The sequence below is a fragment of the Primulina eburnea genome, chromosome 17 (genome assembly GCF_022965805.1).
Source record: "Primulina eburnea isolate SZY01 chromosome 17, ASM2296580v1, whole genome shotgun sequence".
Lineage (NCBI taxonomy): Eukaryota > Viridiplantae > Streptophyta > Magnoliopsida > Lamiales > Gesneriaceae > Primulina > Primulina eburnea.
Window position 1 is genome coordinate 16,247,752 of NC_133117.1, and position 27,773 is coordinate 16,275,524.

The window sequence follows — 27,773 nt, forward strand, 5'->3', positions numbered from 1 at the left end:
ACAATTATGGCATGCTCGATTAAGACATATTTCCCTAAGAAGGATGAACAAGTTAGTGGGAGTGGGCATGTTTGATATGTCTGATATTAATGCTCTCACGACTTGTGAATCCTGTCTGAAAGGAAAGATGACCAAAATTCCCTTTAAGGGCAATGTGGAGCGAGCTAAAGGGTTATTGGATTTGATCCATACCGATGTGTGCGGTCCGCTTAGCATCACCACTAAGCGTGGACATGCCTACTTCATCACCTTTACCGATGACTTTTCGAGGTATGGGTATGTGTATTTGATGAAATACAAGTCTGAATCCTTTGAAAGGTTCAAAGAATTCAGAAGTGAAGTAGAAAAACAGTTGGGACGAAGCATCAAGACACTTCGATCGGATCGAGGTGGTGAGTACTTGAGTGCCGAGTTCCAAGAGTATCTTAGGGAGAATGAGATTCTCTCGCAGTGGACTCTGCCCGCTACACCACAGTTGAATGGTGTTTTGAACTGTCGTAACCGGACTTTGATGGGCATGGTTTGGTCTATGATGGGGTTCACGGAGTTGCTGCCATCCTTTTGGGGATATGCGCTTGAGACAGCGGCACTGTTGTTGAACAATGTCCATTCAAAGGCAGTTGACAAGACACCATATGAGATATGGATGGGTAAGCCACCCAAATATTCTTATCTTAGAATATGGGGGTGCCCTGCTTATGTGAAGCAGGTAGTGGGAGATAAATTGGATAGTCGATCCATTTTATGTTACTTTGTGTGATATCCAAAGAATTTGGTTGGTTACTACTTCTATCATCCCAATGAAACAAAGGTGTTTGTTTCTAGGAATGCAACCTTTTTGGAAAAGAAATTTCTATTAGATAGAAAAGGCGAAATGATAGAACTCGAAGATGTTTGAGAGACACCCACAATTGTAGAACCCACACCCGAAGAGCCAAAAGAGGAGATACAAGCTCCTAGAAGATCTGAGAGAGTCTCGAGACCACCTATGAGGTATGGTCTGCTTCTTGAAGAGGGCCATGATGAGCCTAACCATGGATGTGATCCAAAGACCTTCAAGGAAGCATTATCTGATGCCGATTCATCCAAGTGGCTTGAAGCGATGGAATCTGAGATGAATTCCATGCATTCGAACCAAGTGTGGAATCTCGTGGATCCACCAGAGGGAATGGTTTTCCATATGGTGTAAATGGATTTACAAGAGGGAACTTGGGGCGGATGGGAAGGTATTGACCTTCAAGGCGCGATTGGTGGCAAAAAGATATACTCAAAGACAAGGAGTTGACTTTGAGGAAACCTTTTCTCTAGTTGCAATGTTCAAATCTATAAGGATATTGCTAGCCATAGCTGTATGGTATGACTATGAGATATGGCAGATGGATGTCAAGACAACCTTTCTTAATGGGGATATTAAGGAAGAGATTTACATGTCTCAACCTGAAAGGTTTACATCTGTCGGAAGTTAGCATATGGTATGCAAACTTCAAAGATCCATTGTATGTCTAAAGCAGGCATCTAGGATTGGAACCTTTAGATTCGATACTACAATCAAAGAGTTTGGTTTTACTAAGAATCTTGACGAACCCTGTGTGTATAAGAAGGTCAGTGGGAGTGCTGTGACATTCCTGGTGTTGTATATTGATGACATTCTACTAATTGGGAATGATGTAGGAATGTTGCAATCAACTAAGATATGGTTAGCGAGTAAGTTCTTGATGCAGGACATGGGTGAAGCATCTTTTGTATTGGGAATACAGATCTATAGAGATAGATCAAAAGGATTGCTTGGTCTCACCAAGTCCACATACATTGATACCATCGTGAAGCTGTTCTCGATGGATGAGTCCAAGAGAGGACATCTACCAATATGTCATGGCGTGTCCCTATCCAAGTCTATGTCTCCCAAGACTGATGCAGAGATAGCGGCGATGACAAGCATTCCTTATGCATCTGCGATTGATAGAATCATGTATGGGATGATATCTGCACGTCCTGACGTGGCTTTCGCACTAGGTGTAGTGAGTAGATATCAATCAAACCCTGGTCTTCCACATTGGAAAGCTGTGAAAGACATCCTCAAGTATTTGAGAAGGACCAATAAGTTGTTCTTGGTCTATGGGGTGGAGAACTGAAATTGGAAGACTATACCGATTCTACTTCCAAAGCGATATCGATGACTCGAAGTCAACCTCTGGGTTTGTATTCACGCTCAATGGAGCTGCTGTCTCTTGGAAGGGTTCCAAGCAAGAAAGTTCTACGGATTCCAGCACAGATGCCGAATATATATTGCTGCATCAGATGCAGCAAAGGAGGCTGTTTGGATAAGAATTTCGTCCAAAAGTTGGACGTCATTCCTAATAGAGTTGCTCTTGTCCCGGTGTTGTGTGATAACACAGGAGCTATAGCTCAAGCAAAGGAGCCAAGGTCTCATCAGAAGTCCAAACATGTATTGAGAAAGTACCACATCCTCCGAGTGATTGTGGAAAGAGGAGTAGTGTCGATTGACAAAGTCTGCTCCGTAGATAATGTTGTTGATCCACTAACTAAGCCTTTACCTTGACCATTATTCGAGAAGCATCGCGAATCGATGGGTTTGAAGCATATGGGTAGTTGGCTCTAATGCAATTGGGAGATTGTTAGAGTAGGTGCACGTCGAGCCAAGTGTTGGCCGAGTGTTCACAATGAAACTCTATGTATAAACAGTCTTTATTTTAATAATATTTGAAATTATTATTTTGGCACATCTTTATCTGTATACCCATGCTAGTTGCATAGATAAAGCCCTTGAATATACAAATAGTAGAAAGAATATGAGATGCTAATATGATGAGTATTATGAAACTCATATTTGGAATACTGTATATTCTAAACAGTTCCTAGTCGATTCAGCCGCCGCTAAGAAGGATATAGGCAGCTTGAGTTCGAGACTATTATCTGCGATGTGAGTACCATGTTTCATTGGTAGGGGACAGTGTGATGTCCAGGCATGCAGATAGGTGCTCCTTGTAGAGTGCACTGAACAACCCTGTTACGCCTTAAACGCATACAAATCTCGAAGATGAGATTAATGTTTTTAATGCTGTAACATATCCCAAAGTTTTTGTTTTGATGATACCAAAACTTGGCTTAAAAATGTACTAATGTTTTATATTGAGGCATGCAGGAAATTAAGAACAAAGTTACGTTCGGAAGATCCGAAGTTGGTTCGGACGTTCCGAAAAGGTGTCGATCAGAAGCAAAGTGGAAGCTGTTCGGAAGCTGCGAGGAGCCAGTTCGGACGGTCCGAAGACGTGATCGGACGTTCCGAACACAAGCAATCAAATCACTTGAATGCGGAGACAAATTGATCTGACTGTTGATTGAGTAAGATTTCGGACGCTACGAAGGACATGATCGGACGCTACGAAGTGTTGAAGATTTCAAATCTCTGGAAACGCGGGAATGTTCGGACGGTACGAACTTGAGTTCGGACCTTCCGAAGCTGTCATACACTGTCTGAAAGAACTGTTCGGAAGAAACGAAGCTGGATCGGTCCCTCCGAAGCATATGTTCGGACCCTACGAAGTCAAGAACGGACGATCCGAAGTCATCCCAGAATTACGCAAATTGATTTCAATCACATCGGACGTTCCGAAGCATAAACAGAAGATCCGAACCTTGGCGTCCAAGACTAGTATAAATAGGCCTTTGAGGATGCATTTTCAATCATCCCACTCCACTCTCTCTTGTCTCTTACAAAGCTTTCTACTATCTCTTGTGTGCGTTGATTAAAAGAGTTGTAATATCAAAAGAGTTGTAGAAAAAGAGTAATACTCTCGAGTGGGTTGTAAAGTTCGTGGCTATCCTTGGAGCCCTCAAGGCCAAGTAGACGCATCGAGGCGTGGTTGTAAAAGCTAGCTTGGAGCTCCTAAAGCCAAGTCGATATAGTGATACCTCGATCCTCATCGAGAAGGGGAGACGTAGACGATTCTTCGTCGAACTTCCATAAACATCTCTATCCCTCTTTACTTTACGCATTTACTTTACTACGCATTTATTTTACGCACTTACTTTACGCATTCATTTTATTTGTGATTGTCCCTCAAGTCTTCCGCTTGCAATTTTTGCAAACTCGTTTTAAAAACGCTAAAGGGCCTAAAAGAACCTATTCACCCCCCCTTTAGGTTCTTCAAACCCTCCATAAAGGACTTTCCAAGTGGTTCTCACTTATCGAGTGGAAACGTCCTATTTTATGGTTGCACACCATTAGTCCTTATGATCCGAGACAACATTGAGACTCTATGTGCTAGCATTACACTTTGACTTGTTTACCGAATCTCAAGGGGCCATCAGGTGGCAAGGTTGGGTGTTTTGTCGAAACATATGGGAGTCGATGCATTGTAATCGGGGATTCACTGCTTACCTTCGGGTATGGATATCCTATGTGTATGTAGTTTGAAATCTCTGATCAGAATATGGTGGTAATTATGAAAGGGGTTTCATAGATTACAAATCGATGCAACTACGACATGACACATAGTATCGATTCATTGACAACTCTCGATATACCAATGGTTGTCGAATCGGTCGGGATATATGAGTTGAAGGGACCGTACTGTACGCTAACCATAATTGAATGGTTCTTGCAGGCACTATCATTTGATACCTAGGAAATCATGTAAACGATGCTGCTAGGCGTTTAACATGATTGGTTGGGTACTATCATACTTTAGTTCTGACGTTCTTGTTATCAAGGAGTTGATAAGTAAGAATGGAGCAATTGGGGTATGCTCATATAAAGACATGTTTAGTCCGAATCACATGGAGATGTGAACCCACAGCTAGTTGTATCAATGAACCATTGAGGGCCACACAAGTACTAGCTTTCTAGATCCCGTTGAGAAGTAAAATAGTTCAATGTGTTGAACGGCTTATAAATGAGTTTATAAGCGTAAGGAAAAATAGAAGTATGACTTTTATGTGGGAAATGTAACTTTTAATTTGTGGAAGTGTTCCTAAATTAAAAGTTGGCAAAATAAATAATGTATTTGAAAATTGTGATTTTCATAAACATTATTATGGACTAAATTAAATTAATTCAAGTGTTGAATTAATTAAAAACTAGTGGACCTAGTAGAGTCAAAATAATTAAATTTCAAGTGTTGAATTAATTAAATAACATTGGGCCTTGTAGGGGCCAATTAGAAATAATTATTAAACTAGTGGGCTTGAGTAAAATCAAGTAATGTTTTAGATGGACTCAAATGTGTTTGAGACATTTAAATAAAGTCCATGGACCTTGTAATAGTTACAAGCCCAGTCACATTGCATGCTTGGGAGGTGAAGAGTTGGGGAATAATTTTTATTAAAAAAATTGCATGGCATGCAAAATGTTGTCTCTACTTTTTCAACACCCAAGAAAAGTCTTCTCTTCCCTCCTACACACACTACTTGGCCGAAAATTTGGGGTTTTTCTCCTTCATTTTGTTCTTCAATTGTGAAGAAGAACACTTACTTCTCCTTGAAAAATCCTCTTATTTTTCTAGTGCAAAATAAGTGGGGTCCTAGCTAGTTGGTGGTGGGCCTAATTTTGAAGAAAGGAGGAGACTTGTAGATCTTCTTGCCATTCTAGAGCTAAGGTGTTTACACCTTAGTTGAAACCATCATCAATCTTGAGAGATTGATAGGTATATTTCTAAACACACTATGAATGTCATATTTTTGTGTTTTGTACATGTTACATGCTAGTACAAGAGGTGCTCGAATTTTTCTTGTAAAAATCGAAAATTTTGAACTTCCGTTGCGCATTCAGGCACCTAAAATCGATCCTTTTCAGTAGATTCTCGCCATTTTCTGTTTCTATAACAGAAAAGCATTGTACGCTTGGATTCTCAGCTCATCTAGTTCTTCTAACTCCATGTCATTGTTTCATTATAATGCTCAAGGGAAAGTTCATTTTGCTTTGCCACTCGCATTAATGGTACCATATTCTCCAATGGGAGCACTGCATCATGGCCAAAGGTAAGGCAAAAAGGGCTCACTCCAGTGGCAGTCCTCTTGGATGTTCTGTATGCCCACAAAGTTTCTGATAATAGCCTTGGCCAATCCCTGAGATTCTCTTCCATCATCTTTTGTAGAATCTTTATCAACACTTTATTTGACGCTTCGGCTTTCCCGTTGGACTGTGGGTAATGAGGGGATGAGTTTATCAATTTAATTCCATAGTCATCTGCAAACTCCCTCATATCTGAGCCTGTGAACATAGTTCCCTGATCCGTGGTCAATGACTCTGGAATTCCAAATCTATGAATGATATTTTCTTTCACAAAGTTAATGACATCCCCTTGCTCCGCTTTCTTCAAAGGCACTACTTCTACCCATTTGGTGAAAAAATCTATGGCCACAAGGATGAATGAGTGGCCTTTAGATGATGAGGGGTAGATTTTCCGTATTAAGTCCATGGCCCAGCCCTTGAACGACCATGGTTTGACGATGCTGTGAAGCTCGTCAGCCGGGATTCTTTGGATGTTCCCATGTTTCTGACACGGCTGGCATCCCTTAGCATATTTGATGCAATCTTTCAGGATGGATGGCCAATAGTAGCCATACCTCCTTATCAACCATCTCATCTTTATTCCAGATTAATGCGCTCTCCCTCATGAACTTGATTCATGACCTCCAAAGCCTCTGGGAAGCATATGCATCTGAGGAGCAGACCATCTAACCCTTTCATGTACAAATCTCACTCCACTAAAACGTAATTAAGAGCTCTCATTTTTAAACCATGTGGAATATCTCTCCCGGTTGATTCTAGCACCATTTTCATGTCATCCCTCCAGACACCACCTAAGTTTACATCCAAGTTGAGCGTGTCTACCTGAATCCCTCTTTGCTGAATTGAAGGGTGGTTTTTCTTCTGAATCAACACTAGCATGTGTGTGAGTTCTGGAGACATCTTCAATCCCGAAGCAACCTGTGCCAACTCGTCTGCCTCTCAATTTTCTTGTTTTGGGACGTGTACTAATGACACTTCTTCAAAATCATCTAGGAGTTGGGATGCCGCAGTATAGTATTGAGCCAAGGACAAACTTGTGCATTTAAACTCCCCTGACAGCTGTTTGAGTACCACTAAATCTTTCAGAATTTCCAATCCAATGACCAATGCTTCGTATTCTGCCTGATTGTTAGTACATAAAAAACCCAAATTAAAAGATAGAGCGGTTTTCACACCTCTTGGGGAGGTGATCACAATATCAGCTCCAGCTGCTGTTTCTGTAATTGATCCATCAAACTTCAACTCCCAGAGTTGAACTCCCACTCCACAAACTAGAAATCCAACATGTTTTCCAATAAACTCATCAAGTGAAGGATGATCAGCTAAAAAATCGGCGATAACTTGGCCTTTTATTGACTTTTCGGGGTAATAGGTCAATGTAAACTCGGCCAATGCCAAAGACCATTTACCAATTTGCCCCGAGAGAATGGGTCTATTAAGCATATATTTAATCAAATCGGTTTTAGCCACCACAAACACTCTTGATTGAATCAAATAATGTCTTAACTTAGTACATGCGCATAGCTTTTCAATCACAGTGTATTTCACCTCTACTGGAGTAAGGAATCTACTCAAATAATAGATGGCTTGTTCGTTTCCTTCATGATTATTTTGAACTAGTAGGCATCCAATCTATTCATGAGCAGCAGAGATGTATAATTTAAGGGGAATTCCATACCTGAGAGGCATAAGAACAGGTTGGTTAGATAAATATCTCTTGATAACATCAAAAGCTTTCTGATGCGACTCTTACCATTTGAACTCCCCGCTCTCTTTGATCTTCAACAGCTGTGAAAACTCCTTTGTATTCCCTGCAAGGTTAGAAATAAAACGCCTCAAGTAATTCACTTGCCCAAGGAAGCGTTGCAACTCTTTCTTGTTTCTAGGCAGATTTGCTTCCATAATGGCTTTGGCTTTGTTTTTATCCACTTCAACTCCCCTCTAATGCACCAGAAATCCCAAAAGGTTTCCTGCTTTCACGCCAAAGGCACGTTTCAATGGATTTAACTTCAACTCATGTTGCGTCATTCTTTGGAAACTCTTCCTCAAATGTTCAATGTGATCATCAGCTTGTTTAGACTTCACAATGATATCATCTATATATACTTCAATATGATGCCCTATCATGTCATGAAAGATCGAGTTCATAGCTCTTTATACGTGGCTCCCGCGTTCTTTATCCTGAATGGCATAACAAGCCATTCAAACGTACCAACAGCTCCCGGGCATCTAAATGCTGTTTTGTGAGTGTCAATTTCCGCTATTTTGCTCTGATTATAACCCGAGAATCCGTCCATGAAAGAAAACAACTCATGTCTAGCCACCGAATCAATCAACATATCAGGTATTGGCATCACATATACATCTTTGGGAGTTGCACAGTTCACGTCTCGGAAGTCGATGCATATTCTGACCTTGCCATTCTTTTTCATGACTGGCACAATGTTCGAAAGCCATTCGGTATATCTGATTGGTTTTATAAACTTGGCCTTTAACAATTTCTCAACTTCCTCTTTCACTTTCAATTCAACTTCTTTTGACATGCGACAAGATGACTGTTGAAATGGTTTGAAACCTTCTTTGAGTGGAAGTCCGTGTTCGACCAATTTTCGGTCCAACCCTGGCATGTCATCATAATTCCATGCAAAACAATCTTTGTATTCCTTCAACATGCTGATCAAGTCTTGCTTCAACTGCTCTTCCAACAGCTTACTCACATATACCACTTTTGGATTCTCAAGATCCCCCAAGTTAATCTCTTCCAATGGGTCTTGAACTTCATGTTGGCCATCTTCCATTTGAGATGGCGCCATCAACAACTCATCGACTTGGAGCTCATCATCTTCGTATTCTTCTTCTTGGACAACTTCAGTTCCATAAGTGTCCCATGCTTCCTCTTCCTTTAGTTTTTTCAGTACTTGCTGCACACTGTGCCTTCCATATAGAGGTTGCAGCTACCTCCTTTTCTTTTTGGTTCAAATCAATCATCAATCTCCTCAATCAGCGGCTAAATCATCGGCCTAGACGGCACGATAATAGTAGGTTTGAGGATTCTTTCCAACACCGAGCTTGGAGTTGGTGTTTGCATGTACAGTGGATTTTCTTCCTTGCTATTGCTACGGATTTTGATGGGCCCAAAATCCCCATTGTAATATCTAGCCTCAACTGCACTTGCCCTTGTTTGAAAGGGCTTTCCATCCGCTTCTACGACCTCCACGTCATCCCCTTTCCAAAATAACAACAGCTTGTGCATTGAGGATGGTATGCACTGGTTTGCATGGATCCAATCTCTGCCTAACAACGCTTAGAAGTTGGCGGAGGACTTTACCACAAAAAATGCACATAACGATGACATACTCCCCACACTAACATCAGCGGAGAATACCCCAATTGTCTTGGTGGTTTCCCCTATAAATGTAGCAACCGAAACTTCCGAAGGAATAGAGTCTTCTTCATTGTTGCCCAGACATTTCAACATTCTTACTGGAAGAACATTTACAGCTGAGCCATTGTCAATCAACACCCTAGAAACTGGCTTCCCATTCAAATGGGCTTTGATGTACAACAGCCTTATGTGCTTGGTCATGGCCGGTGAAGGCTTTTCAAGTATCACTTGTTTAGGCTTATTTGGGTGATCTTCCTTGATAATCACTCTTGAACTCCCTTCAGGGATTTTATTTGCATGCTCTTTCTTTTGCACTGATTCTTGGGGCATCGACTCCTCATTCTCTTCTTCCATCATTTTAAATCTCTCGGGTAGTATCACTACTCCTGTGGCACAGTCCATGGTGATGTGAAATTCTCCAACGCGAAAATTAATTGTTTTTCTTGCTTGATCATCCTCTTCGCTTAACAAATCATCGTCATCTTCCACAAACTAATCTTCAGTAGCCGATCTTCCAAACTAGATTTACTCCCCACTAGCTCCCTAGAGACTGGAACATCAATTGTGGGTTTATTTCTCAACTTAGCGGACTCCTCTCTTCTTGTAAGTAGCTCTTTCTCTCAACAGCCGTCTCTTTTGAGTCCTAGTCTGTGGCCTAGGGAACTTTTTGTGTTGGGCCACTCTCCAAGACTCACTGAACTCCCCTATGGCTGGGAGGACGTATCTCGGCTTTGCTCTCCGGCTCTCAATCATTTTTCCTTTTGAGATTTCATATGCATGTCGCTCCATGCACTGATCAGCTGATATTTTCCTGGTTTCCACCTTTCGTGACTCAACTCTACGTGTGTTTCTCCTATCTGAGTATCTCTGGTGCTGATCACAAGATGATTCCCCTCTGAACTTTTGATTCTCAAGCACTAGTCCTTCAAGGAAATGTTGGTTCCTCAGCCGATAGGTCGCAGATTCACCAACATTTCTAGGGAAACGCTGCTGAACTGTTCGCATTCGATTGACACTATGCCTTCCTATGAACTTCAAACAATTGACCCTTTGGAATCCAGTATTTCTTGATTACTCGGTCTTTCACTGCAAAGGATCGGCTTCTTTTTTCATTTGAGAAGATCCCTCAAATCTGTCACATTAACATTAACCAAAGCCACTGGAGGAAAAGGATCATCATCCACTACCATAGACTCTTGTTTGTTAGGGAATTTCACAACTCCCTTGTTAATTCTATCCTGCAAAATGTTCTTGAACACCCAACAAGATTTGATGGCATGATTATAGGAGTTGTGGTATTTACATTACTCTCGTCCCTTCAGCTTTTCCGTAGTTGGCATCTTGTGATCAGGTGGGAATGTGATGAATTTTTATTTTACCAAGAAATCGAAAACTTCTTCGGTCTTTGACACATCAAATGTATACTGCATGTCTTTGGGGAGTTGGGAGCTGTTCTTCTTTTCAGGTTCTGCTGGCTTCTTTTTTAGTAAGGGAACTCTGCAAGAACCAGCTGACCGAATCTCTACCAGTGCTACATCTTCCACCTCCTGATAATAAGACCCCATAGCAGTTTTTTTCTTGTACGACTCTTCCCGCAATAGTTCTTCGTATTCAGCCACTTTGGCAGCTAGCTCGAAGAAATCCCTAAACTCCATTCCCTGCAATTTCTTCCTTAATTCAAAATCCAGCCCCTTTTGTGCCATCTTCACGAACTCGGTCTCAGGTAGGAATACCTTGCACCTATTCTTTATCTTCTTGAACATGTCTATGAAATATTCCACGAACTCTCCTTTCTTTTGAGTGACTCTGGATAAGTCGGTAATGCACACTTCTGGCTCTGTTTTATAGAATTGAATGTGAAATTGTCTTTCCAACTCATCACTGAATTTATGGGGAGTGAGGCATAAAAATAGAATGCAGTCCCAGTGAGGGAATTCGTGAATAGCCGCAACTTTAGATTGTTGAAATTCTCCAAGTTGGCTAATTCTCCCGCACTGGATGGTGAATCTGGCTATGTGTTCCATGCTGGACTGGCCATCCTCCCAGGAGAATAAACTGAAATCATGAACTCTATAACCCCTTGGGTACGGATATTCACGTCTATGTAGTTTGGATAGGGTTTATGGAACTCTAGGCTGCCAATCTGTTTCAATGCCGGCCCATATAGCTCTTGAACAGCCTCTCTCACCATTTCTGGATCAATCCCGTGCATGTTCCGAGCCGAGAGTTGGTGATGGTAGTAATTTGCCCCCCGAGCTTGAAACCCTGCATTTAAACCAATATTAACTCCTGGGAAGCCCCCATCCAATCCTTGATATTCCATGTGCCATATGTCATCATAAGCTCATGGGTTGTATAGAGGATTTGTCACGCTGTACACTTGAGTAACTGGTTGTTTCGAACTCCCCACTCCATGAGCACGTGGATATGACTGGGATCTTCCTCCTAAGGTTTCTTCTCTCTTGTGAGGTGGTGTATACCTTCTTTCTCGATGATTTGGGAGAGTAAACTCTGGGCGGCGAGAATCGCCAGCCCTTGAGTTTCCAACTCCCTGGTAAAATTCATGGACGTTGTTATTTCCCTGGACTTGGTTGCTTCCTTGGTTCCCTTATTTTTCATTTATGTTCTGCTCTTTGTTGGTTGACTGGTTTGATTTACCCAATACTGTCTTCAAGCAATCAGACACAACCTTGGATAGTGCTTGTGATATTTTTTCAATTTTCATCGCAGTCAATTCTTCAACCAAACGGTTTGAAATATGAGCATACATCTCTGGAACATTACTTGGATGCAAATCCAACTCCCTGGTCAGCTCTTCAGCGGTCGGCTGCTCTGTTAGTGCAACGTGAACCTCTTCCTGGCTTGGTTGAGACTCCCCATCCCCTTGATTGACGTTTTTTTTCTTCTTGGAGACATAGTGATGGTCCCACCGGGCATGCCAAAAATATGTTTGCACAATATTTGGTGTTGCGGGCGTGCCAGGTGCGAAAATGCACCGATTTGTATGAAAATGATAAAAATATAACTTCTAAAAACAAACGAAGTGAATTCTAAATTTGACCGTTAGTTCTAATCTCCTAAAACAACTATAACGCCAAAATGAAGAAAACTATTGGAATTTGAGGAATAAACGCCTGACATTGTTTATATTTTCAATAAACCGTAGGAATTTACTAGACAAAAACATATAAATATAAAGTCGTTGAAATCTAAAACGAGAAAATGCTAGAAATATGCTAGAAATCTTAAAAACTATTGCTTGAAGATTGAATTTTTGCAGAGTGTATTTTTGCAGAATTTTGTCTATGTAGTTGTTGTGTCTGTAGAGTTGTCTGTTGTGTGCCCATCTCTTTTCTCCCATCGCTGTGCCGTTTCACTCCACTCCCCCATGATCCACGTTCCCCGCTTTTCACACCACGATCTCAACCTCCTACGTTTTTCTCTTTTTTGGCGCTCTGTGACCAGTTTTTGAATCGATAAAATCAATCCGACACACTTAACGGGCCTATACAATTTAATTGGGCTTGTGATTAATGTGGGCTTCATAATTAATTATTTTTAGCCCAAACACTAATATTGAATTCTTTTCATTTCTTTTATTGCATATATATATATATATATATATATATATATATATATATATATATATATATACATATTATATTGAAATATTTTTTGAATAATGGTTTTGACAATATAATTTTTTTGACTAATATTTTGATAAGTTAATGTCGAAGTTGTTTATATAAAATAATCTTTCTTAGTGTGGTTCTATTAAAATTTCAAAAATAATGATCGACTATAGGGTGAAGATTTCGTAAATTTCTAAAAATAGTCAATATTTAGATCATAAATAATCAAATACAATATATGTGATAAAATTTTTAATTAGTTCACTCATTCTGATTATCATCTACATGTCTATCATCATTTCAATCATAAATTTTACAACACTCACGCAATACAATCTTCTCGTAAAAAAAGAAAACTATACAAATTTTTATGAGTCCGTCTTACTCGATCAATGAAAAAAGTATAACTTTTAACAACGGGTATGGATCAAGTGAACTCTTATCACAAAATAGATTTCTGAGACCGTATCACCTGCTAAAAGAAATTAAACGCCAAAACTATTTCTGTCAACATTTTGTCAATTATCGACTAGTTGTTTGCACTAGGCAAGACAATAATAAAAAAAAATTCTTCCATCCATTAATGATCACACATTAATGAATAAAAATTTTAAATCTCTCTCACATTATTTTTTTAGATTCTAGTTTTATATACTCATGAACCTTACAAGATTATTATTTAGACGTGTCCCAAAGAGGAGTTTATGTTGATGAACATTTTGCAAGTAATTCATCTTTAAAGCACACCATATGTCAATTCTCTATACTATAATATACGAGGAGTAAATATATAAATGTCCAGCCTATGTATAGGCTACAATATAGGGGTAGAGCCGTATTTGTGTCCGATAGGACCTAAAGCGAAACTTTAAAAATGAGTTCTGTATTGGTATGGATAATGTAAAAATTCAGTCAGCAAATAAATAATTCATAAGTAAACAAAAAAAATATAATACATAAAAACAAGTCAATAAATATTTGAAATAATTACATAAATAATAATCGTCTTGTAACGACAATGGACTATCCCGATATTGGGCTCCCTCGAGGGCCTTCTCTCAATCATGGGTTTCCACTGGGACCTTTTCCCTTACGGGTTTTCCCATACGTCATTACTCATAGAACTTCTCCAGCCCATGCACTGGAGCTTTTACCTTCTCAGGATTCGAACCCAAGACCTTCTGGTCATACAAGTCATGGCTTCGAATCTTTGAAAGGTAAATGAAACGACCTCGATTTTTTTTTTTCTAATCATAAATCATAAATTCTAAAATACTAAACTAAATAAAAACTTAACATAATCAATAATCATAATAATCTAACATATGAAATCTCAAGTGCATAAAATAAATCCTAAATCATCGACTAACCAAAAACTCCTAAATCGACCTTTAAAAAGATCAACTAATAATAAAATAAGGCATAAAAATATCTCTAATAAAATCATTAAAAAAATCTTTAAATCTTTAATCTAACAAGCTATTGCGGAAACATAAAGGCCCTCGGGTGTGTACTGCTGCACTCGATCCCCTCAATCGTCACGCCACTCATAAATCATCAAATCCTGCATCATACAAACCTAGTGAGTCTAAATACTCAGCACCTTCTAAACTTGGATAGCAAATAATGCATATACAATCACATTCATAAAAATCATATTTTTATTTAAAATAGCTTTTGGACATAATTAAACCATTTAAAATCATTTAAGCATAAATAAATTATTTAGAAATCTTTAAGGATAAATCATATATCATAAAATCATTTTACTCGTAAAGATTTCAATCATATATCATTTGGGGTGAAGTTTGATCCTTGAAAGTGACTAGCTTTTATTCTCGGTCGATTGATCAGTCTTGATCTCCCCATGGCCCATGGGGACGGGCACTAGGCACACCATGGAAATACAATCGTCGAGGCTCCCTCTGGGATCTTTTCCCATAAACGGACTCCCTCTGGGGTCTTCTCTCGTAAACGGACTCCCTCTGGGCCTTTTCCCCTCACGACATCCCCATAAAATAATATAAGTTCATCGTTACTTCTTAAAACGGATCCCCCACAAATTATATATCATATGTCATAGTCAATTAACATCCTTCAAAATAATTTTCTTTTTCTTTTAAAACATAAATATCATAACTTTTCAAAAATAATATTTTAGACAATAAAAATTGCACAGCTTATTCATAAATCATAAAATAAAATATTAATATCAAAATCATCATTTTAAATCATAAAATATAATTTAACATGTGTTATGATCCTTCCGGACGCTGCCAAGTGTTTTCATATTTTCCTAAGTGTAAAATTACAGTTTTGCCCCTAGACGTAAAAATTCTCTAATTTATCTTTTTCTCACATTTAATGACATGGGCTTACCTTAAATAATTATTTAAGTTTAATGTAATTTTTTATAATTTTACGAAGCTTAAAACTAGGGTTTTTAATTAGTTATTTAATTAACGTTTCGTGCGGCGATAAAATCCTGGAAAAATCCAAAACTCACTATTTTGATCCCAAATTTCAAACATAGTATTTTTAATATTTATTCTACCCTTGGGAGCCATGAACCACAGCCATGGACCCATGGTTCTAATTTTTGTTTAATTAAATTCGAAATTGACACATATGTGGACACACCGAGCCATCTCCCATTTTATCGAGCCACGCCCGAGCCAACCCATCTAGGAACCCTACTGCACAAGCCCAAACCAAAGAACCAGCCCCTATGTAGCTCAAACCCTCCTGGAACCGAGCCACAAATTCTTCATGAGTGTGTGTGAGTCTCCTAGGATATTTAGGACACCTAACCCCACTAGGACACTTCCATCCCCTAACCACTTGTACACCCATGACCCTTACTGACCCTAGACCAGTTCTAGACCCGAGCCACCCCCATCCCAAGCACCTGAGCCAGGCACGAAGAGAGCAGCCTTGCGCACAACTTCCTTGCCTGCACTTCCCTCACGTTTCCATATTTTCCCTCGAGCCAGCAGCAACCCAGCCGCACCAGCCCCGAGGCCAGCCCAGCCCTTGCCCAATTTCCTTAGACCCTATAGGATCCACCTGGCTCGCCCCCAATCCAGCCGCGATCCCCCTTTACAAGCCACACCAGAAACCGCGCGCTTTGTGCTTCCCTCACGTTCTCTCGAGCCAGCGCCCAGCGCAGCCACTCCAGCCCCTGGCCCGACCCTTGTCCATCATCCTAGGACCCTAATGGACAACCTAGCCTAGCCTAGCCCCAAATTGAGCCACAACCCCCTGTACAGCAGTTGGTCGCGTGAATGCTTGAGGAGAGTCCTAGCTTTTGTGGACTCTTCCCTAGCCTGAACCACGAGCCCAAGACATGCTAGGACTCTTCCTAGGACCTAGAAAAGACCCTTAGGACCCAACCCCTGCCCTGATCGAGCCCAAGATCACATGCATGAGAACCGAACCTTTTGAGCCACAACAAGCACACAACCTTCAAAAAAACTCACGGTCCTTTATACTGATTGTTCCAGCTTAGTTTTTCTTATATTTTATCATGTTTTGTTCCTAATTCATTCATATTTGATCATGTTTTGGCAGTGTGCCCATTGTTTTCATAAAGGATTTCAAAACAAGCGTAGAATCGTTAGAACTTTGAAAATACGTAACATATCGTATAATAATCGAACTCATGTATTTTTCATGCATAATACAATAAAACAAACATAATATGATTTGTATGATGTTTTAAAAAGGTTTAGGAATGTGCCTTTTCGTTTATAACGCTCGAATTTACGATCTTCGGCGAGGGTGCGACGTTGGACAACCGGACGACGAAGAACTCAAGCCTTCTTCGTAAACAATATTCTTTGAAATTATTGAAGGTGTGTGAAAGGTGATTCACGGCTGATTGAAGGTAATTTGTGAGGTTTTGAAGACCTAAAACACTTACTCATAATTTAATTAACATATTACTGGTCTTTGGTTTTGGGATTGCAAGCTTAAGTGTAATTGGGCCTACTTTAAATAATTAAATTGGGCCTAATAACACTTAATTAATTAATTAATAAAATTTATAACATAACTTTCCATAAAATAATATTTTTGATCTTTTAAAACTTCTTGTTTGCCCAAAACCGGCTTCCCGAGAAAAATCGAGCTCGACTCATAAAATAATTCGAACTCTAATATTTTTAGGAAAATTAAATAATTTTTAATCATATTAGGAAGTTTTGCCATTATTTAAATAAAAATACATATTCTCATCTTGTTCGTCCCCGGTCTCTTTTTCCCTGCCTATTATCGACTATTCTGGTAAAATCCTTGTAACGTCCCGAATATTTGAGGGTCCACACGAATCACATGCATGCAATTATTAAATTCCTTTGTATTTTAACTGAATATTTTAATTGCATTAATTAATTATGTTGTGCATAATTGCATGTTTAAAATATATTTTTTCTACATGATTGCATTAAAATGTATTTTTAAAGGTTATTCGAGTTGCGATCGAGGAAGGAGACCGAGGGTTGAAAAACGTAAAATTTTTATATTAAATAATTATTTAAAATATGGTTGATGGTTTTTCATATTTTTGAAAATAAGGGGGTTTTGAGGTGATTTTATACGCCGAGACGTAAATTTTATCGATGTTAGTTTTTCAACTAAAATACGAGTTTCTTGGCAACCCGCCTATTATATTCCTAAATTTATTTAAACAAAAACCTTATTGATATTTTATTAAATTCTAATTTAGGCTAATGGGCTTAACTTAGTGGCTTAATTGGCCTAAGCCTAATTAGCAAATTAATTATCTATTTAAAATCATTGAGCACCAAAATCCTTGATTTCACAAATCAAAACTCACGCCTCCCCACTCCCAAAATTCAGAAAGACTCTCCCCACCCCCCCTTATACACGATACAGACACACAAAATAATTTGAATAAAAGTTCAAAAGTTGCAAAGGGTTTCAAGCCATCGTCTTCTCTCCGCCGTTCTTCGATTTGTCAACGTAAAATCGTGCGTTAAATACGCAAAGGCATGCCATACATCTCCTTTTTCTCATCCATCATATCATATGAATGTTTTAATTATTGGATGCATGAAGTACATGACTTATTTTCCAGAATTTCAAATTATTGCACTTATAAGGTTCGGTTTCATGATTTGTGAATGCATTAAATTGTTCAATCGATGTCAAGTTAAGTTTAAACAAAGGTTATATGTGATTTAGAGACACACACGATTCACCAAAAGCAACAGGAGCAAGGCAGGAAGAACCGAAATCTGCTGTCATGGGGGGAAAGGTGATCGGGCTGCATGCTTTAGGGTGAGGCGGAGCCTTGGCTGAGGCCAGGGCTCGGCCAAGGGCTGTCATGGGTCAGGGTTAGAGTCCTAGCAAAGCTAGGACTCGATTTATGGGCTGGGGAAGAGTCCTAGACATGCTAGGACTCCACCCGAGAACCCTGCACAGATTGGTTCAGGGTTTGCGCTGCTTCCAGGCGTTGGGGGCTTGGTCTAGGGTTCAAGGGACGGGTCGAGGCGATGCACTAGAGTCCTAGGAGGGTGCACGAGGGGTGGTACAAGGGCTGGGTGTCACGCCCCGAGTTCGAAGCATCGGTGACATCCGACATTGTTTAACGATTACTTGAAAACAATTTAACCTCGTATCGAAATGCCAAAAACCAGTCTTTTTCATAAATTAAACATTATGTTTACATTGACAATAGAAATAAAAATACATAAGAGTTTTGCGGAAACGAAACAGAAGAAAAGAATAAATTCTCAAGTCTTGAACTTTTCTTTCGATCACCATCCCCAGAACGCTTCCTGCTCTTCCTCATTTAGTTGTTCTTCAATTTATCTGAAATTGTAAGGGGTGAGTGTTTTGGGAAACACTCAGCAAGTGGGGTGGGCGGGGGGGGGGGGGTGTCGATCGATTTCCAAAGATACATATAGAACATAAGCCTTTAAAACAATTCTTTAACAATCTTTCAAATCTTACTACTTAACTTATCATAACAGAAACGAACATGAGACAGATATTTCAGAACGAAACAGATTTCTCAGAACAGATCATATCTGTCACGCCCCGAGCCCGGGCTCGGACCTGTGTGACTGCACAGGGGCCCCTATAGCAACTACTTTGTATTCGTCCTCGCTTTACAAAAATGATTAACCAAAGTTGCTATAGAAGTCCTTTGTAGCCCTTTATAAACTCATTTTAAATCTTTAATTTTTAAGATGTGGGACAAGGGTATCACAATCACCCCTCCTTCAGAACACGACGTCCTCGTCGCGGCCAGACCACTCGATCCACCAGCACCAAGAACCACTCGATCCACCAGCACCGAGAATCTAGAGATGGCTCCTACAGGTTCAAGAGGTGGCTCCCGTCATGTAGCACTTTGTCCCGCAGGTTCAAGAGATGGCTCTCCTGCACGTAGCACTTTGCCCCGCATAGCACTTATTTCTCGGTGTTCCATGCCAGTGACCGGCTCTGATACCATTCTGTCACGCCCCGAGCCCGGGCCCGCGACTGCGTGACTGTACAAGGGGCCTCTATGGCAACTACTTCGTATCTGTCCTCGCTTAACGAAAATGGTTAACACAAGTTGCTATAGAAGTCCATTGTAGCCCTTTATAAACTCATTTTAAATATTTAATTTTTAAGATGTGGGACAAGGGTTTCACAATATCAGAACAAACAGAACACTGTTACTCATCTCATTTCCATGGTCAAATTGTCCCCAGTATGTTACTCCTCTAAGGGGTGAGGCCAGAAATGGTTTTCTACCCACCATTGGGGGCCAGACAGAATCAAAATTCTCGTCCCATTTCCAATTGACTCGTAACAGTGTAACAAAGATTTCAGATTTTTAACGGACATAACTTATCATAATTTCAGACAGATGCAGCGGAATCAAAGAATTCGAAGAGCAGAAGAAAACACATAATCGATCGGAGTTTCAAATCATAACACTGATTTTCAAAAAAAAAAATAGGTGGACATATATTTCATGATTTTTTTCGAAAAACACTATACATGGTACCATACGTTATTCAAATTTCAAAATAGAAATGAACTAAGTAACAAAAGCCCACTTACTATTTCTTATACGAAGCTTTCTTTCAAAATTTCGGCAGCACTACGGCGTAACTTTGACAGATAAGATCTTCGGTCGAGCAGCACTTTGACGCAATTCCAACAAATATTGTCTTCACTCTGACAGCACTTCGACGCAGAATTCAGCACTGAACCGCACGAGCTTCCTTCCTTGCTTGTTGGCCGAAAATATGGGAGAGTGAGGGGAAGGGAAAAACCGAAATTTTACTTGGTTTTTGGGGTGGTCTAGCAATGCATGGGATCACCTATTTATAGATGTCTTGGTGACCTTCCTGCTCCCCCTCATTCACGCCAACTTGGGCTCCAAGTTGTCTTAAATGTGGCTTAAGCTCCATCCAAAGCACCAAAGGCCACATTCTTGCATAATAATGTTGTCCTAACACATAGCTCCTCCCGCAGCTCTTTCATGGATTAACTCAAAAATCATCTCCTGCATATTTCATTTGTCCAAACCTTTAGCTCAACTTTTAGCTCCCTTTTTGATCTTGTTAGGAAAAACTTGGTTGAGCTTCTTTGAGCTGAAAATTCATGTCCTTGAGCTGGGGTTTTACTCCTCTAGTGACATATCTTTGATGGATGCGGTTATTTGCAGCTTGGCATCCTTTTAAGCAAATTCCCGAGCTTTGAAGTTACTTCCTCGAGTTAAATTCGATGAAAATTCAAGTTAATATTCCATTTATTTAATTGTAACAAAATTTGTTGAGCTTATTTCAAGCTAACCTTTAAATTCATATTACTTTCTTGATTTGCTTCGGATCGAAAAATCAGGGTTAAAATTCCGAGTTCTCACATCCCTCCCTCCTTATTGAAAGTTTCGTCCTCGAAACTTGGGTCGCCTTGAGCTTTTGAATAAATGAGGGTACTGTGAGCGCATCTTTTCTTCAAGTTCCCAAGTGGCCTCTCTTTCGGTATGATTTGACCACTGTACTTTGACATAAGAAATTGTGCGATGTCTCAATACTTGATCTTTTGTGTCCACTATTCGGATAGGGACCTCTTCATATTTGAGTTCCTCATTCAGGTTTCCTTCAATCATCAGCGGTGCCACCTTGAGTACATGACCCGGGTTCGGGACATACTTCCGCAGCTGCGATATGTGGAAAACATTATGTATTCTGGTCATCTCAGGTGGTAAAGCCAACCGATAAGCTAAGGTTCCCACCTTTTCCAGTATTTCGAATGGTCCCACATACCTTGGGTTCAACTTCCCAGATTTACTGAACCGCACCACTCCTTTCATTGGTGAAACCTTGATAGAAGCCTTCTCTCCGATTTCCAATTCTAACGGTCTCCTCTTCAAATGTGCCCAACTCTTTTGTCTATCTTGAGCGGCCTTAAGCCTTTCTTTGATTATGGCTACTTTATCGACAGTTAGTTGACAAGCTCCGGTCCAGTAACAGCTTTTTCTCCGACTTCATCCCAGTACAAAGGCGATCTACACTTTCGGCCATATAATGCCTCGTACGGAGCCATCTGAATGCTACTATGGTAGCTGTTATTGTAGGCAAACTCAATTAATGGTAGCTACTCACTCCAATTCCCATGAAAGTCTAATGCACATGCCCTCAACATGTCTTCGAGGGTTTGAATTGTCCTCTCAGTGACCGTCAGTTTGTGGGTGATAGGCCGTGCTAAGAGTCACTTTAGTTCCCATGGCTTTTTGAAAACTCTTCCAGAATCGAGATACGAATCTTTGATCTCTATCAGATAATGTGCTCGATGGTACTCCATGCAGTCTTACTATATTATCCATATATAAGGTATCCAGCTTATCTAAGTTGAAATTCATCCGCACTGGTAAGAAATGTGCAGAATTGGTTAATCTATCAATGATCACCCAGATTCTGTCGTGACCCTGCCTCGATCTTGGTAGCCCGACTACAAAGTTCATAGAGATGTTATCTCACTTCCACTCGGGTATTTCCAATGGTTGCAGAAGTCCCCCAGGCCGTTGATGCTCTGCCTTGACTTGTTGACAGGTTAGACACTTTGCAACGAAAACAGCTACGTCCTTCTTCATTCTATTCTACCAGTAGTTATTCTTCAGATCCCTGTATATTTTGGTGCTTCCCGGGTGTACTGAAAATCTTGATTTATGTGCCTCGGCCATTACCTTCTCTCGTATTCCATCGATGTTTGGCACATACAATCTTCCCTTCATCCAGAGGACACCTTTTTCATCAATTTTGAAATTCTGGCACCTTTCATTCCTGAATTTGTTCCTTTATCTTGAAGGTACTGGTGTCTTGACTTTGCTTTAGTTTGATGGTTTCTTGGAGACCTGGCTGCACTGATAGTGACGATAAGCTCACCTTTCCGGGGTTCCTCCGGCTCAATGCATCTGCCACCTTATTTGCTTTGCCCGGATGATAGCTGATTACCAAATCATAATCTTTGAGAAGTTCCATCCACCTTCTTTGCCTCATGTTTAATTCTTTCTGAGTGAAAATGTACTTGAGGCTCTGATGATCAGTAAAAACTTCGCATTTTACTCCATAAAGGTAGTGCCTCCGGATTTTATGCGCGAAAACTACTGCGGCTAGCTCCAAATAATGAGTGGGGTAATTCTTCTCGTATGGTTTCAATTGACGTGAGGCATAAGCAATTACCTGCCCCTCTTGCATAAGCACACACCCTAATCCTCCCTTTGAAGCGTCACTGTATACGATGAAATTCTTACCATCCTCGGGAAGAACTAGTACTGGTGTGGATGCGAGTTTTGACTTCAGAGTTTCAAAACTCTTTTCACAAGCTTCATTCCAAATGAATTTCGAATTTTTCTGAGTAAGTTTGGTAAGTGGAATGGCTATCGAAGAAAATCCTTTTACAAATTTTCTGTAGTAACCAGCTAAACCTAGAAAACTCCTTACTTCAGTCACCGTCTTTGGTTGTGGCCAATCCTTAATTGCCTCCACCTTTTTAGGGTCTACTGACACTCCTAATTCAGAAATTATATGGCCTAGGAACGCCACACTTTTTAACCAAAATTCACACTTCCTGAATTTGGCATAGAGTTCCTTCTCACGCAGTGTTTGCAAAGTGATACGCATATGTTCTCTATGTTCCTCTACACTTGGTGAGTATACAAGGATATCATCTATGAAGACAACTACAAACTTGTCAAGATATGGTTTGAATACCCGATTCATCAGGTCTATGAACGCTGCAGGAGCATTCATTAGGCCAAAAGGCATTACTGTGAATTCGTAATGTCCATATCTTGTCCTAAAAGCAGATTTAGGGATGTCCTATGCTTTGACCTTCAACTGGTGATATCTTGATCTTAGATCAAGCTTTGAGAAAACTTTGGCTCCTTTTAGCTGATCGAAAAGATCATCTATTCTCAGGAGTTGGGTACTTATTCTTTATGGTGATCTTGTTTAGCTCCCGGTAGTCGATACATAGCCTCATGCTTCCGTCTTTTTTCTTTACGAAAAGCACTTGGGCTCCCCACAGAGATGCACTAGGGCGGATCTGCTTCTTATCCAGCAATTCTTGGAGTTGCTCCTTTATTTCCTTCAATTCAGTAAGAGCCATTCGGTATGGTGCCTTTGATATTGGTGCAGCACCAGGGACCAAATTGATTTCAAATTCTACTTCTCTATCGGGTATCTCACCCGGTAGTTCCTCGAGAAAAACATCTAGAAATTCTTGAACAATTGGGATATCTTCCAACTTTGGGACTTCTTCTTCTTTGATTTCATTGATTACTGCCAGGTAAATTTCTTCTCCTCCCTTTATATCATTCCAGGCTTGCGAAGTTGACAGTAGGAATTTTCTTTCTTTGGATTTCCCGTGAAATAAGACTTCCTCTTTAGTAGGAGTCTGAAGTCTAATTTCTTTCTTTTGACAGTCCACAATGGCATGGTTTTTAGCTAACCAGTCCATTCCGAGGATAATGTCAAACTCAAACATATTGAGTTGAATTAATTTCACTTCAAAAGTTTGTTCATTGATACAAATTTCACAGTTTCGATACACTTTCTGAGTTTCTATTGTTTTTTGCTGGCATGTGTTGCTATTCTTAACGGTTCACTAAGAATATCATGATCAAGTTTAAGTTTCTTGGCAAATCTTCTAGACACAAATGAATGTGTGGCACCACAATAAAACAAAGTATATGCAGGCATTTTATTGAGTAAGATGGTACCTGCCACTACTTCGTTGCTGTTATCGGCTTCCTCTTGGGTTTATTGCATAGACCCGAGCATTAGTCTTGTTTTCTTGTTGTTTGCTATGCCCCGTCCATTTGTCCTTGTTGTCTGGACAATCTCTAATTCGATGGCCCACTTTTTCGCACTTAAAACATGCCCCTGACTTCCGATAGCATTCTCCGATATGGTACTGTTTACAGGTGTCACATCAATTCCCTTCTCTATTGCCAGTATTGCCAGAACTCCCTTTGAAAGACCCTCCTGAATAGTTTGTTTTCTTAAACTTGGGACCGTTCTGAATAGATTGATTGATCATCGGCTTTTTGTTCTTGTTTTCTTCCACGCGCCTCTTGATATCAGTTTCTGCGCTCATTGCAGCGCCCATCAAATCTGCAAAACTGCTAGGTTTGATTACTGCCAGTGCCGACAGAATTCGGCTGTTGAGTCCCTTTTTGAAACGATGCATCTTCATGGTTTTGTCAGACATAAATGTGGGGACATAAATTCCCAGATCATTAAATCTCGACTTGTATTCCATTACCGTCATATCCGGTGACTGTCTGAAATTTTCAAATTCATTCAGCTTTTGTAGACGAAACTCGGCCGGATAGTATTGCTTCAGAAATTCTTTCTTAAAAATCTGCCATGTGATTTCCTCCACTTCCGCCAAAGATGGCGACACAGTCTCCCACCACTTCCTAGCTCGGTCCTCTAGAAACGGTGCTACAACCTCTACTCTCAATTCTTCAGGTACCTCCAGTAAGTGTAGTTGTGGTTCGACGTTTTTAAGCCAGTTATGACTGACTTCTGGGTCTGGGTTTCCATCGAAGGTCGGAACTCGGTTCCTCCTGAGAGATTTGTATTGTTACTTAATTCCACGGGGTTGTGGTTCAGGTGGTGGCTGTATTGCATTGGCAAGGGGATTCACAATTCCTTGCAATGTAGCAGCTACGATAGTTGCTATTGCCATCATATCCTCTTGGCTGAGGTTCACCCTGGGTGGTGGTGGTGGTGGATTCTTGTTTTGATTGTCGCCACGAGGATTACGGTTGTGACAGGGAGGTCTGCCTGCCATATCCTATAAACATGTATTTTATTAATTTGTTTGCCACCATATTTAATCAAAGAAATAATTTCATTAAATTGTAAAAAGTTTTCATACAACAAATCTTGTCTAATAATTGATCAAATACTTTTAGATACAATCGAAGCCTACTCTAGAGCTCTCTCTCTACTCATCTATCACTTCCACATCCCCTATTGCTTCATTAACTTCTTCCTCCACCGGATTTGCTTCCATTTGTTCCATTAGTTCCTACATATTGATCATTTCATTTTTCAGATGCTCAATGAAATTCTGCAGTTGTGTATTTTGATGATCGAGGTTGTTAACTTGTTCCTGCAGCTCTTGTATCGTTGATTGATTCACTTTCTCGTCGTGTTCTTGCTCGTCAATTTGTTTTTGAAGACGATGTTGAATTTTGAGAAGACTATCATTTCGGATTTGGAACGAGCCAATCCTGTCCTGTGCTTTATTTAACTCCTGCTTAGTGATCTCATGACGACGTTCTGACTCTATCTCCACTTTCTCCAATAAGTCTCTGTTAAGTGCAGTGAAGCGCGTGATGCGAGTGGAGTCGGTCGGTATCTGCAGCAGTTGGCTCTCAGCCAAGTCTAGATGATGGGACAATCGATGTACCTCGGTTTCAAGTGTGTGACTACTCTCACTAAGCTCCAGTTTCTCCAACTTTTCCTTTGCCAGTTGCGCCTTCAAAGTTGCAATCTCCCTAGTTTGATTATCTATGGTAAGCTGACGCATACGGAGAGCAGCCTGTGCGCGAGTACGAGGGGCAGCCATTTCCTAGGATAAAAATGGAAGGTAAAGCATCAGAATCGTATAAAGGGTGGAAAAGCACAAATAATAGAAACAAAGCGGTCGTGGAAAATTTTTCGATAGTAAGAGATTTCAGAACGATTGAAGAGATACATTTTTGAAGTCTATTCGAAATTTAGAAAACGGATGAAAGTTAGACTTCAGGATTAGATGAATGTTGGACTCGAATTGGGATACACTAGGCTTTTGCCAAAATTTGACTTCGCCAAATTTTGTCTGTCAAAATCCCAGGGGGATTATGAACCTGACGGCTCTGATATCACTTAAATGTCACGCCCCGAGTCCGAAGCATCGGTGACATCCGGCATTGTTTAACAATTACTGGAAAACAATTTAGCCTCGTCTCGAAATGCCAAAAGCCAGTCTTTTTCATAAATTAAACATTGCCTTTACATTGACAATAGAAATAAAAATACATCAGAGTTTTGCGGAAACGAAACAGAAGAAAAGAATAAAATTCTCAATTCTTGAACTTTTCTTTCGATCACCATCCCCAGAACGCTTCCTGCTCGTCCTCATTCAGTTGTTCTTCATTTTTATCTGAAATTGTAGGGCGTGAGTGTTTTGGCACTTAGCAAGTGGGGGGGGTGGGTCGATCGATGTCCAAAGATACATATAGAACATAAGCCTTTAAAACAATTCTTTAACAATCTATCAAATCTTACTACTTAACTTATCATAACAGAAACGAACATGAGACAGATATTTCAGAACGAAACAGATTTCTCAGAACAGATCATATCAGAACAAACAGAATACTGTTACTCATCTCATTTCCATGATCAAATTGTCCCAAATATGTTACTCTTCTAAGGGGTGAGGCCAGAAATGGTTTTATACCCACCATTGGGGGCCACACAGAATCACAATTCTCGTCCCATTTCCAATTGACTCGTAACAGTGTAACAAAGATTTCAAATTTTTAACGGACAGAACTTATCAGAATTTTAGACAGATGCATCGGAATCAAAGAATTCGAAGAACAGAAGAAAACAGATAATCGATCATAGTTTGAAATCATAACACTGATTTTCAAAAAAACATAGGTGGACATGTATTTCATGATTTTTTTTCGAAAAACACTATACATGGCACCATACGTTATTCAAATTTTAAAATAAAAATGAACTAAGTAACAAAAGCCCAGTTACTATTTCTTATACGAAGCTTTCTTTCAAAATTTCGGCAGCACTTTGGCGTAACTTTGACAAATAAGATCTTCGGTCGAGCAGCACTTTGACGCAATTCCAACAAATACTGTCTTCACTGTGACAGCACTTCAACGCAGAATTAAGCACTTGAACCGCACGAGCTTCCTTCCTTGCTTGTTGGCCAAAAATATGGGAGAGTGAGGGGAAGGGAAAAACCGAAATTTTACTTGGTTTTTGGGGTGGTCTAGCAATGCATGGGATCACCTATTTATAGATGTATTGGTGACCTTCCTTCTCCCCCTCATTCACGCCAACTTGGGCTCCAAGTTGTCTTAAATGTGGCTTAAGCTCCATCCAAAGCACCAAAGGCCACATTCTTGCATAATAATTTTGTCCTAACCCATAGCTCCTCCCGAAGCTCTTTC

The 27,773-nt window shown here is 40.1% G+C and overlaps 1 protein-coding gene across 1 annotated transcript; it reads right to left on the reverse strand.

Annotated features, from left to right (window-relative positions):
* Positions 1 to 21,520: 21,520 nt before the first annotated feature.
* On the reverse strand, positions 21,521 to 23,343 carry LOC140817905 (uncharacterized mitochondrial protein AtMg00860-like). Its single transcript, XM_073177697.1, has 2 exons — positions 22,759 to 23,343; positions 21,521 to 21,673 (listed from the first exon to the last, which is right to left on the reverse strand). Exons 1-2 carry the CDS (start codon positions 23,341 to 23,343, stop codon positions 21,521 to 21,523), a joined length of 738 nt encoding a protein of 245 aa, XP_073033798.1.
* Between the last annotated feature and the right edge of the window lie 4,430 nt (positions 23,344 to 27,773).

Bases quoted from the DNA above. Each gene is read 5' to 3' on its own strand.
- LOC140817905 (XM_073177697.1), bottom strand. From the start codon at position 23,343: ATGCCTTTTGGCCTAATGAATGCTCCTGCAGCGTTCATAGACCTGATG. The intron at 21,674-22,758 runs GTAATTGCTTAT...TGGAGTGAGTAG, and splicing joins TGCTTATGCAAGAGGGGCAG to CTACCATTAATTGAGTTTGC.